The sequence below is a fragment of the Cebus imitator genome, unplaced genomic scaffold (genome assembly GCF_001604975.1).
Source record: "Cebus imitator isolate Cc_AM_T3 unplaced genomic scaffold, Cebus_imitator-1.0 Scaffold650, whole genome shotgun sequence".
Taxonomy (NCBI): Eukaryota; Metazoa; Chordata; class Mammalia; order Primates; family Cebidae; genus Cebus; species Cebus imitator.
This window is the reverse complement of record NW_016107965.1, coordinates 645554-658657: the sequence shown is the minus strand read 5'-3', so window position 1 is coordinate 658657 and position 13104 is coordinate 645554. Positions and strand designations below refer to the sequence as shown.

The following is a 13104-nucleotide window of genomic DNA, read 5'->3' as shown; positions in this document are numbered from 1 at the left end:
AAAAAAAAAAAAAAAAAAGGAAAAAAGTTAACCAAGTCTTGTGCAATTATTATAATTTTAACAGGCGGTCTGTTTCTGTTACCTAATTCTGCTAAAAAGAGAGAAGCACTTTGCAGATGGGAGTTTTCCTAACTGAATACCAATGAGAAGGGGCCACCCTATGCTTCCACATCTAGTTTTTATACTTATTTTTTTTGAGACAGGGTCTCACTCTGTCACCGAGGCTGGAGTGCAGTGGTGTGATCTTGGTTCACTGCAACCTCTGCCTCCTGAGTTCAAGCGATTCTCCCACCTCCACCTCCCGAGTAGCTGGGATTCAGGCATGTGCCACTATGCCTGGCTAATTTTCCATGTCTATTTTGAAAAGCCTGGGGCTCCCAGGTTCCTGAGCTCCATAAACACTGACTTCTTTACTTGACCCCACGTGTGGAGGCCCCCCAAGGTCTACTGTCCAGAGTGCTTCCCAGGGTGACACAAACCATTTCTGAAAAGATTTACACAAATATGGACAGTTACTTATTCTTTGAAATTCTAAGGGTGGGAGAAAGAATTGTACTGGCTTGAAATACAGAGCCAGAGCTGGCTAGACTGAGTAGAATGACAGTGCTTTGTCGAGTCCCATGGAGGGAGCCATGACATTCATGCTGAAGGGATGCAACCCTGGTGCCAAGCTCAAGCTTCGAGGAAAAGAAGTCACCATTACATGGGCAACACAAGAGTTTGAGGTGGTAAAGAATTCTGACGTTTTCTTCAGTAAATAACTCACTATTGAAAAACAAGAAAAATTGAGGCTGTTGGTTTTAAAGAGGAAGTTAAGGTAGGTGCCAGGAAAAGAAACTCGAAGGAATCCAAATGTTTCAACTGCATTTCATCATAAAACTGATTCTTCTGAGTCTACAGCTGACATCTGACGAGTTCTTTTGGTTAATGTTCGTTTCACTATACTTTATTTTTAGAACATTCTGTGTTCTTGAAATTGTTCTGTAGATACCTGCTTTTATAGAAATGCCAGGCTTCTACTACATGGTAACCTTTTTCTCCAAGAAAGAAAAGATTTCTCTCTAGCTTTAATAAGCAGAGCTTTGAATACTAAAATAACTTGGCTTTTCCCATCATCCCAACATTCAAACCAAGCCTCAAAGGAGGAAAAATGCTGCAGAGAGGCTGCAATGACTGGGTTTTGCCACATGTTTCTGAGAATCAGAAAGGTGTTGCAGATCTTCCAGTCTTCTTGAGTCCTGTGGTCTCTGCTGAGCACTGCCACGGGTCTCCTGATTCAAGGCACAACCTTGGGAAACACTGTTTCTGGAGCTGCTAAACCGCAAGAGCACAAGGGAGTGATGACAGGCACCCTCTTTAAGAACCAACTCCAACACTGGAAGACTCAGCCTTGTGGGACCGACACTCACAGGGCTGCTGACAGATTCAAATGAGATAACTTATACAACTCACTCACCCCAGTTTCTGGCAAACAAATTGCTTAAGAAATGGGGACTACGGCTGGATGTGGTGGCTCACGCCTGTAATCCCAGCACTTTGGGAGGCTGAGGAGGGTGGATCACGACACGAGGTCAAGAGAACGAGACCATCCTAGTCAACATGGTGAAACCTCGTCTCTACTAAAAATACAAAAATTAGCTGGGCATGGTGGTGTGCACCTGTAGTCCCAGCTGATCGTGCCATTGCACTCCAGCCTGGGCAACAATAGCGAAACTCTGTTTCAAAAAAAAAAAGAAAGAAAAGAAAAGAAATGGGGACTACAGAGATGTGGAGAGAAACCAGTGGAGAGCAGCATTGAAGGTGAAATACACACAGCTCTACACAAGCTTACCTCCACTCTGTTTTGGTCACGGGCATTCATAAAATAATTTTAAAATGCTCAAGTTAAAGCCCACAATCCACTTGTAGTCTAGACCAGTGATTCTCATCCTTGGTTGCACATGAGAATTACTCAGGAGCTTTAAAAACTTTCTACTGATGCATAATCCGTAAACAGAAAAGCACCCATCATCATGCAGTTCACTGAATTTTCACAAAGTGAACATATCCACGTAACCAGCATTCAGGTGAAGAAACAGAAGCCTCCCTCTACCTTTTCTCCCCTCTTCTAGCCATAACTCTCCAGGGTAACTATTACCCTAACTTCAAAACAGCAGAGACTCGTTTTTCCTGCTTTTGGCTTTATATAAATGAATGGCAGAGTGTGGCCTTTTGTGTCTGTCATGTTTTGCTCAGCATCGTGCTTGCAAGTCATCCATGGTGTGTCGTCACAGACTGTTGGTCCTCATCACCGTGCACGTCTCTTCTAGAGTTTACTTTTCCACTCCACTGTTTATGTTATTTGGCTGCCTTCTGCTTATTATAAATGGTCCTGCTATACATTTGGGCACACGTCTATTGGTGAACAAACATGCATTTCTGTTGGGTCTGTAGCCTAGGAGGGCATGACTGGGTCCTGAGGACTTTAGTACTTACTGCCAGTTTTCCAAACCACTTGTATCAACCTGCACTTCCACCAGCAGCAGGTGAGAGTCCCAGTTGCTCCACAGCACCAACACATTTTCTTTTTCTACTTTCCTTGTTTTGGCCATTCTGGTGAGCAGCAGGATGGCACTTTGGCTTTAATTTGCATTTCCTAATGACTAATAAAATGGAACATCTTCTCATATGTTTATAGCCATTTGGATATTCTCTTCTGCTACTCTTTCATTGGGCTGTCTTTTTTTAATGTTCCATAGGATTTCTTCACATATTCTGAATATCTTTTGTTGGATGTGTATACTACAAAAACTTTGTGGCCTCTTCTCTTAATGAGGAAAGGTTCTTAATTTTAATATAATCAATGTATTAATTTTTTCCTAAATTTATAATTAGTGTTTTTTTTAAATATCCTATTTAAGAAATCTCTACTTACTCAAGGTCATGAAGATGTTCCACTACTTTTTTTCTTAAAGCTTTATTGTTTTGCATTTCACATTTAGATGTGTGATCTATCTGGACCTGATTTTGTATATGTTGTTGGGGGTAGGAGTTAAGATTTTTATTCCTATTGGATATCCCAATTTCTTTTTCACCATTTATTGAAAAAACATTGTAAGCTGGGTGGTGGTGGCTCACGCCTGTAATTCCAGAACTTTGGGAGGCTGAGGCTGGTGGATCGCTTGAGCCCAGGAGTTGGAGACTAGCCTAGGCAACATGATGAAACCCCATTTCTATAAAAAATACAAAACATTAACTGGGCATGGTGATGTGCACCTCCCAGCTACTCAGGAAGCTAAGGTGGGAGGCTCAGTTGGGCCTGGGAGGTGGAGGCTGCAATGAGCCAAGATTATGCCACTGCACTCCAGCCTGGGTGACAAAGTGAGACCCCATCTCTAAAAAAAATAAAATAAAGAAGAAAGAAAGAAAGAAGGAAGGAAGGAAGGAAGGAAGGAGGGAGGGAGGGAGGGAGGGAGGGAGGGAGGGAAGGAAGGAAGGAAGGAAGGAAGGAAGGAAGGAAGGAAGGAAGGAAGGAAGGACACTGCAGTGTCATAAATCAGGTGAACACATGTGTGGGCCTGTTTCTATTATCTGGGGAGCTTTTAAAAAGTCCTGATGAAGAATAAAACAAAAACAAAAACAAAACAAACAAAAAAAAGTCCTGATGACTTAAATCTATTAAATCGAGACCTTCTGTGATTGGGCCCTGTGTTCAAGGTTCCAATACTGTGCTTTAGAATTCTAGGTTATTACAATGGATAACTAATGCTGAAAACCACTGGTTTAGATTCTCAAATGATGAGGTTGGAATATCACATGACTCTCCTAAGGAGTCCTCAGGGGGCAGGTGGAGACAGCATTTCAAACTATATCCCTCCCTCCTAAGGTGAGAGTCACCATTTAGAGCAAACCCTGTTCCTAATATTAGATCCTCCAGTGTGTGATCTGGGCCATGAGAACCTGCCAGTCTGCATTCGTGTTTCTGAACTCTGGCACCACATTTAAAAGCTCATTTAGGAATCTCTCTGAAAAGACTGATGCCCAGGCTCCACTCTAGACCACCTGAATCAGAATCCCCAGAGATTGTTTTTAAAAGCTCCTAGGCAGGAGACACGGTAAGACACTGTGCAGACACACTTACAGACTGCTGATCTAGAACCCCTGGAGTACAAAAAGAAGCTAAATTTACTCACTGTCAGGCCTTCATTATTCTTGCCTCCAAGTGTATACAGGCTGCCATCATTAGGATCTGGGAGAAAGGCAGGCCTGGAGATTAAATAATAAATATCAGAGATAAATTACAGCCGAGGGCATAGAACAACATATCAAAGCCACGCAAAGCCATGATGGGGTAATAGAGAGTGGGGGATGGTTGTGTGTGGGTGTATAAGTGAGTATGTAAGGCAGTTCCACTCATTACCCTCTCTCACTTCAGCCATAGATAAATAAAATATCCCTATGCTATTTTATATACCATATATGGTGTTTTATATACTATCCTCAAGTGGAGAAAAGTGGCCTGAAAGGAAAAATCATGCAAAACCATAGAAGACAAATCATAATTTGGTCAAAGCACTCTGGATGAAGGCAAAATACGTGAAAAGAACCTAGCAAGTCCACTTTTCAATTTCTACATCAACTGTATATAGAACTTCAGCCATTAATATTTAATAGCATGGCATGGTACGTAAACAGGCAGAACAAATCTGCTTTTAGTTTTCTAGAGACATTTTCTGTTTAACTGGAGGCAATAAAAGCAGACTCTAATAGGCTGACATCAGAGAGAACCCGCTAAGGGGACAGATCAAGGTCCCTCTGTCAGTAGCTTCCCTTGAAGCAGATGTGAAATGGTCTTTTGTCAAGTTAATCTGCTAAAGATAACTACAGTCCCTCAGAATCCCCTGGCTGAATTGTTCCTTTACTTAGGATGTGCCATCATTTAAGGCTCTTACAGGTGCTATCCCACTTTTACTCTAATACACGCTCTCTGGCAGCAGGTCACATTCACCTTTTTTCTCTATAATATGACACAGCGAAGAGGAAGAGGTCCAGTCCTCCTGAGGACTTTGGAAGTTTAAGTTCAAAGCTCAACTTAAGTTTCATCTCAAATAAGCCTTTTTAAAACCACTACCCTTCTCCCCCAGGAAACTGACCACTTCTTCCCCAACACAGGCTTTCATCATAGCACCTGTAAGACTTTATATGTCACTCACTCTTGTTATTCCTTAAACTCATACATATATGGACTCCCAGCAATTGGCCTCATAAATATTGACTGAATGAAGAAGACTGAATTAAAGGGAAGTACTGAGCAAATCAGAAAACTTACTCTTCCACATGTGTTGGGACCTGCAGGACTGGATCTGTGCAAAAGAACAACAAAGGCATCATCAGACACACCCCAAAATGTCCCAATTCCCAGAGGCTTCCCAGGACCAGGTCAAGTTGTACTGGTAATAACTTTTTCCCCCTTGTTAACCAGCATGGGATAGTGTACGTGAAGGTTATATGCACATTTGCATCATGGTGCATATCTTCTAGAAAATATATGTAACATGATGCAAATATAAGCACTTGGATAGTCACTGAGACTGGATAGAGAACTAAGACCAGAACAGAACTGCTTTCAAGAAACTTGCATATAACTTGGAGGATGGATGCAGAAGGAAGAATCAGTCACCACCCACAGTAAACAAGGGGTCAGAGCATCACTATCTGACACCTCAAGGACTTCTAAAACCTAAATCATTACCTTGTCAGATGCCTGGAATAGCTCTACATATTCCCATTAGGAAAAGTAAAACTGGTTTAAGAACTGACTTTGATTAGATAGTAAATGGACACACCTCTTTGGAGCAGCATAATCCTGGAGGCTTCAATTGTTCATTCCCTTTGTCCCACTCATTGCATTTCTATAAAATCTAATTTAAAGATAATATAAAGTATAAAAATGCTTTTTGTACATAGATGCTTGTGGCAGCACTACAAATGATCTAACCAATAATATGGTTAAGTTATAGAATATCCACCTGGCAAAAAATTAAGGCTTCTAAGAGGGATAATAAAGTTTAAGACATATACAAACTTATGCTATTATGTTCAGGAGAAAAGATAACATTGTACAAAGAGTATTAATGCAACTATGGGGAAAGGCTTCAATGCACCTAACTAGGTGGAAAGATCAGAAACGCTAATTGTAACTTATCCTTGCTGGAAATGCAACTCTCCCCCCAATTCTATATCTTAAAATTTCTGCAAGAGCAGGCATTACTTTTTAAATTGAGTACATGTTTTTTTTCCCTCAAAGTCAATTTTATATTTGCAGCAATTAATGGCGGAATTCCTCCCTCCCTAGATTCTCCTGGGCACAAAGCAAGAGAAAGATCCTGATTCCAGGGGCAGATGGTGGTGGCAGGGAGAGGGCATGAACACTGGCACAGCAGCACTGTGTAGTGACAGATCTAAAAGTCCGCAGGCAGGAGACTCACAGCGATGAGGTATTTCTAGCAAAAACCCCACAGCCTTGCCATATACAACTTAAGCTCTGGGGGCAAGAACAGCAAGTATTCTCATATGATTTTGTATGCAGAATTCCAGACTCTGTAGGCTCTGCTTATGGTGATGGGCAGCTGCCCAATCCATCCAATTATTGGATGAAGGAAAGTCTTTCAAGCCTTATCATATGTTGACTTTGCTTTAAAGCCCAGCTCCTACACAAAGGCATATGGTATTCACAACAACAGAGGTACACATACCATATGTGGTCTGTGGGCAGCAAACAAACAATTCACTAAACCAAAAACACTTTAGGAAACAGGAAGAACTTTCAGTCAGTAAGCATATGTTTATCTTTCCCATTAATCACCTCTCGGTACACTCTCACAAACAGACTGATGCAAGAGACAGGAAATAAAGGCACACCACACTCATCCTACTGAAACAAAGTGGTCAAGGTGCAATTATAACCCAGCTACTTTAATGCAGGCCTGAAGCCATGCAAGCCAAGAAGAGCAAGAATACCATATTCCTAAGAAAACATGGCAGTAAAATGGCATCTTTTTTGTTTGTTTCAGCCACTTAAAGGAATCACAGACAAATGCAGACTAAGAAGACACAGCCAAATTACAGCAATTCACCAGAAACAAGACATGAAGACCAACATGATTTAAATTCTTGTTCATAACCTGATCTTTGTTGTACAGTGTTTGCTCAGTTTCACAGACTCATCTTCAGATGCAGATGTTCCTGGTTTTCCATAACTTATCCACTGGTCACCTGACACTGAGGCCTCACATCCCAAGATGTGCCCTGTACCAGGAAGGTTCCAATGAAGATTCAGCACATCGGTAGGAGACAAGGGAAGATTCCTGGGACAACTATATCAGTGTTTAAGGACTGTGATTTTTTTCTAGGCTTAGGAGAAGGTAAACTCCAGTAAGAGGACCTTATGGTTGTTTTAGCATTTCCCATCCACTCAGTAAAATAAGCACCTGGAATAAGCCTCTTCAAAGATGTGGGCCAGGTAAAAACACAATTATTAAGACAGTTCTGACAGAGGCAAGCAATCTGCTGCTTGGCTTCTGAAATGTAACAATGACTTAATTCTGTAAATGTTTTTAGGAATCATCTGAATTCAAGATTTGCTTTAAAATACTACAGAAAATAATTATATGGTTGGATGGGGGAGAGATAAAACAAAAAGTGGCAGGCTGTTGATAACAGTTAAAGATGAGAAATGAGAACACCAGGGAGTCATTTTACTATTCTGTATTTATGCTTAAATTTTTTCATATTAAAAAAGGCTAAAGAGAAAAATCTTTGGAAAGTCAGCAAAAATAAAAACAAAAAGTGTTATCTGAAAATGTGCAATGAAAGAGCAACATGAAAAAGTAGTTTTGATTTAATAATGAGAACTGTTATCAGGCAAGATTCTTGTTTAAAAAAAAAAGTTTTCAGCCACGTGAAAAGAAACACTGTCCTACCTGTAGGGATGTAAACAAATACTGCTGTAAAATAAGCCACTCTCTATATGGGGCCTGATAAGAATAAAAGCCAATCTCACCAGTTGTTTTACTTTCAGGAAAAAAAAAAAAAAAGTTAGGGGGGAGTTACCTCCTAAGTATAAAAAGTGGCTGTTACGTAAGGTAAAGGTAAGGTTATTTGGTAAAGGTAGAGACATGAGAAAATATAGCTGAAATCAAGGTTTGATCTCCAGGGATTAACACAGGGAAGAAACAAACCTGCTCACTGATCCCCTGGGAGCAGCCTCTGGCCTCCACTGCACTCCCTGGCCCCCATCGTGTGTCCAGCTGAGCCCTGGAATGGCACAAGCTTTACACCTGCAGAAACTGACATCCTGGATGAGGTCCAAAGATGCTCATTGCTAGGATATTGTGCAAATATAAATCTCCTCTTCAAGCTCAGACAAATGAAAAAACAGACATCCACATCTTTCCTTTGTTCAAGTTCATAAGCGTAAAGTTTTAAAGATTTCTGTCCCCCAAAGCAGTAAATTATTGTCCCCACTCCTTCCTCCACACAGGGAAGAACGTTGCCAGGTTCTCCCTTCAGCCTTTCTTCTCACTCAGAGAGCACATGGATCTCTGTAACTTCCACCCTGACCACAGTGGGGTTCTAGGCTCCCCTCTCCTGCATCCTCTCTCTGGATCAACTGGACACGTCCACTACTTCCCACCAGTGCCTCAGTCTCTGCTTGCCCAAGTCATGCCCTCTGTCTTTTGCCCCAGACTAGCTTCTACTTCTGACTAGCCTATTTTGTTGATGGTAGCACCATTCTAGAAGACAGCCATGACTCAAACAACACTGTTGACGTCTATTTCTCCCTAACATATGCCATCGGTTGCCAAACTCTGTGGTCTATTTCTTTTCTTTTTCTTTTTTTTTTTTTTTTTTGAGACACAGTCTCACTCTGTTGCCCAGGCTAGAGTACAATGGCACCATCTCAGCTCACTGCAACCTCTGCCACCCGGGTTCAAGTAATTCTCCTGCCTCAGCCTCCCGAGTAGCTGGGATCAGAGGTGACTGCCACCGCACCCAGCTAATTTTTATATTTTTAGTAGAGATGGGGTTTCACCGTCTTGGCCAGGCTGGTCTTGAACTCCTGACCTTGTGATCCACCTGCCTCAGCCTCCCAAAGTGTTGGGATTACAGGCGTGAGCCACCACACCCAGCCAATCTATTTTGATGCCAATCGTAGTTGTGTGTCCTGTTCCCATTTCCCTTCAACACCATTGGAACCCTTTGTCTCTCAAGCCTTCCCTCCTCTCCTAATCTGTGCGGCCTTTGGAATCAGATAAACCAAGGCGTAAATCCTAGCTCTACAATCACCAGCTGAGTAACCTTGGCAAAGTTACTTAAGCTTGAAGAGCCTCAATTTCCTCATCAGTAAGGAAAAAAAAATAGAGGTAACATCAGCCTCATGAGGCATCTCTATGTGGATTAAATGTTTGTAGAGACTTTAAGTCAGTGCCTTGACATTGAGAAGTGTGATCCTTTGAAAGGCATAAATCAGATTAAGCTTCTCTGTCACTCAGAATCCTTTGGTGGTTCCCCATCTCACTCAGTGAAGGCCAGTGTTTACACGGTGGCTCATAAATCCCAAGCAGTCCCTCCCTTTCAACCTGCCACCCTCTAACAATCTCCCACTATTTCCCACATACTCCATTCCAGCCATGCCAGCCTCCAAGTATTCAACAAGCACTGCTAAGCCTGCCCCTGCCTCAGGACCTTTGCACTGGCTATTCCTCTGCCTAGGTCTTTGATCAACTGTTGCCATCTCGGAGAGGTCTTCCATGATCACCCCCTACTGCCCAGGATTTCTGACCCCTCTTCCCTGCTTAATTTTTCTCCATGTCACTTACGGCCTCTATAGTTCTGTATATTTTATTGCTTACTTAATGCCTGACTCTGGCCACTGAGGGTTGGGATTTATTTTTTTGTTGTCTGTATCTTCCCAGGGATCTAAAACAATTCCTGACACACAGGTGGTAACCAATATATTGTTGAATGCAGCAATTAAGTGTCATCTCCTGTCTTAATCTGTTTGTGTTCCTGTAAAGGAATACCTGAGGCTGGGTAATTTATAAAGAAAAGTGGTTTATTTGGCTCATGGTTCTGAAGGCTGTACAAGAAGCATGACACCAGCATCTGCCCCTGATGAGGGCTTCTAGTTGCTTCCACTAGTGGCAGAAAGCAAAGGGGAGCCGGCATGTACAGAGATCACAGGGCAAGACAAGTAGCAAGAGAGAGGGGAAAAGGTGCCAGGCTCTTTTTAACAACCAGCTCTCATAGGAACTAACAGGGTGAGGACTCACTCACTACAGCAAGGAAAGTGTCAAGCCATTCATGAGGTATTCACCCCCAGGACCCAAACACCTCCCATTAGGCCTCACCTCCATCACTGGGAATCAAATTTCAACATGAGGTTTGGAGGGTCAAATATTCAAACTACAGCAGTTTCCTTCCTACTTCCACTCTTGCCCAGCCTGGAAATCCATTGTTGATTGCTTCTAATAATCCAGCAGGTACACTCTACTCACCCTGAATCCAGGATCTCCATAGCACTCCCTGTTCCTCCACCCAGGCTTCTGAGCAGTGCTATGGAACACACTGCGATCATTTGTGGAGATGCCATCATACATGGTATCCCATGGTGTGGCCAGCTAGGCCCCTGCCACTAGGAGATTCATTTATCTACTTCCTGGCTGACTTCTGTTCTCACCCCTGTAGCTGGCATTTCAAACCACCCACTGCCTCAAGCTCCCTTTCTCTCCACAAATGACTCTGTCTTCTGCGGCACAGGGGAAATTAAGGGAGATTGAGTGAGCTCTCTGAAACTTCCTACCCTTCACCTTCTACATTTACCCAGCTCCACCCTTCCCTTCACATCTCTATAAAGGGACAATGCTTTCGCCTTCATACTCAAGATTTTTCACGCTCACATCTAGATCCTATCTCCAAGGATCTTCAACTCCTCATTTGCCTATAAACATAAAAAGCTCTTGGCTCTGCCTGCTCTTCTGTAAAGACTCTCCTTTTCCTCCAAAATGCATCCATTTCAAGTTTATAGTTCAATGAATCTAGAAAAACACACACCCATGTAACTATCTTCACCATCAAGATACAGAATATTTCTATCATACTAAAACATTTTTTCATATCCCTTTGGATTCAATATTTGCAAATTCTGCTCCAGATAAGCACCAGTTCATTTTGTTTGTTCTAAAATTTCACAAATGACCACACTGTAGGTACTCTTTTGTGCCTGGCCTCTTTCTTTCACATGATGCCTTGGAAATCCGTCCACATTGTTCTGTATATCATAGTTTGCTCTTTTTCTTTTCTTTTTTTTTTAAATCACTGTACAGTATTCCATTGTAATAATTTAATAATTTACTATAGTGTGTTTACCAGTTACCTGCTAATGGACATTTGAGTTGCTTCTATTTTTTTGGCCAGTGTGAATAAAGCTGCTATGAACATTTGTGTACAAGTCTTTATTTGGACCTATTTTCTTTTTTTTTTTTTTTGAGACAGATTCTTGCTCTGTTGCCCAGGCTGAAGTACAGTGGCATGATCTCAGCTCACTGCAACCTCTGCCTTCTGGGTTCAAGTGATTCTCCTGCCTCAGCCTCCCAAGTAGCTGGGACCATAGGTGCGTGCCACCACACCTGGCTAATTTCTGTATTTTTAGTAGAGACAGGGTTTCACCACATTGGTCAGGCTGGTCTTGAAATCCAGACCTTGTGATTCACCTGCCTTAGCTTCCCTAAGTGCTGGGATTATAGGCATGAGCCACCGCACCTGGACCTATTTTCATTTCTTAAAACACTTAAGGGGGATTGGCTGCATCATATTGTTTACATTCGACAAGAAACTGACAAACAGTCTGTAAAACGGATGGTACTGTTTTATATTTCCACCAGCAATGCATGAGAGATTCCTATGGAATTTTTAGAATGTTGATTCCTAGGTTCTTCCCCCAAGAAGCTAGCTTTGTAGGTAGAGACAGGGAATTTGCTTTTTTAACCAAGCTGGGTGACTGAGCCATGAAGGGAAACTACACTGCTCCACCTTCCTGCCTTCTTATCTTCCTCTATCACTGCCCTCTGGCCCCTACCCTCAGAATAAGATCAGAACAACCACTGCCACATTCCCGTGACCAAAACCAACACTTGCAAATCCTCCGCATGGCATCTGACAATGTTCTCCCTTGTACTACCTGACCTAGTCCCACTTGCAACTGCTATGGGTGTCACAGCCCAAGGCCACACCCCCAGGACCCGCTCCTCATTTCACATTCCCCAGAGTGGCTGGTGCGTCACTTCCACCCAGCCACACAATCTAGAAACTCAGGGCTGCCCTTGCTGCTGCCCTTTCCTTAATTCTCCCTCCCATTCAATTCATTGAAAATTCTGAGTTTTCTAAGATTCAATCTACTAAATACTTCTTAAAATCTATGTCCTCCTTTTCACCTCCTTTATCACTGCCAAAATTAGGGAGTCACCACTTCTCACTGGTCTACACCACAGTCTCCTAACCAGCTCCATGTCTTGGAGTCTCTGCCTCTCAGATACACACTCCATCCACTGCCTAAGACAGCCTGGAGAAGGCAAATTTGTTCCCCCACGTGAAATCTGACAGTGACACCCCTCTGCCAACTGAATACCTTTTATTTCTGTGGCTCAAGTCAGAGTTTCTCAAACTTTCTAGGCTCATAGCACCCTTAGTGTCTCAGTAATTTCTTCAATTTTAGGCCAGAAGAAATACCTAATAGTTCCATTTATTAAGTAGTCAGGACCAAACAAATCATAAGTACTTAGGGCCTAGTAACTTAGAAGCCATGTGGGGGAAAAATACATATAGATTGGAAGAAAACATTTTATTTTGTTCTTAACCATGATTACTTACTAATGGGATGGGTTATACCTGTTGGGTGCTGCACAGCTTCCAAACCCTGTAAGAAGATTGGACGCTGCTGTCTTGTTACCATTCCGCAGTGATTTTCGTGTGTTGTTTGAATTTTATCACAGCAATCGCCCAAAACTCAGCTTTACAATGATGGAACATCAATGAAAGGAAGGCAGCACAACTTAACGTTGAAAC

The 13104-nt window shown here is 42.3% G+C and overlaps 1 protein-coding gene across 1 annotated transcript in view; it reads right to left on the bottom strand.

Moving 5' to 3' along the window:
• Nucleotides 1-11368, bottom strand: part of ERN1 (endoplasmic reticulum to nucleus signaling 1) — a 47217-nt gene extending 35849 nt beyond the window's left edge. The window contains exons 1-2 of the mRNA XM_017517860.1: nt 11365-11368; nt 11095-11102 (exon numbers count right to left, since the gene is read on the bottom strand). Of these exons, the coding sequence (XP_017373349.1) occupies nt 11095-11098 (4 nt within the window). The 5' untranslated portion in view covers nt 11099-11102; nt 11365-11368. The remainder of the gene's footprint in view (nt 1-11094; nt 11103-11364) is intronic.
• Between the last annotated feature and the right edge of the window lie 1736 nt (nt 11369-13104).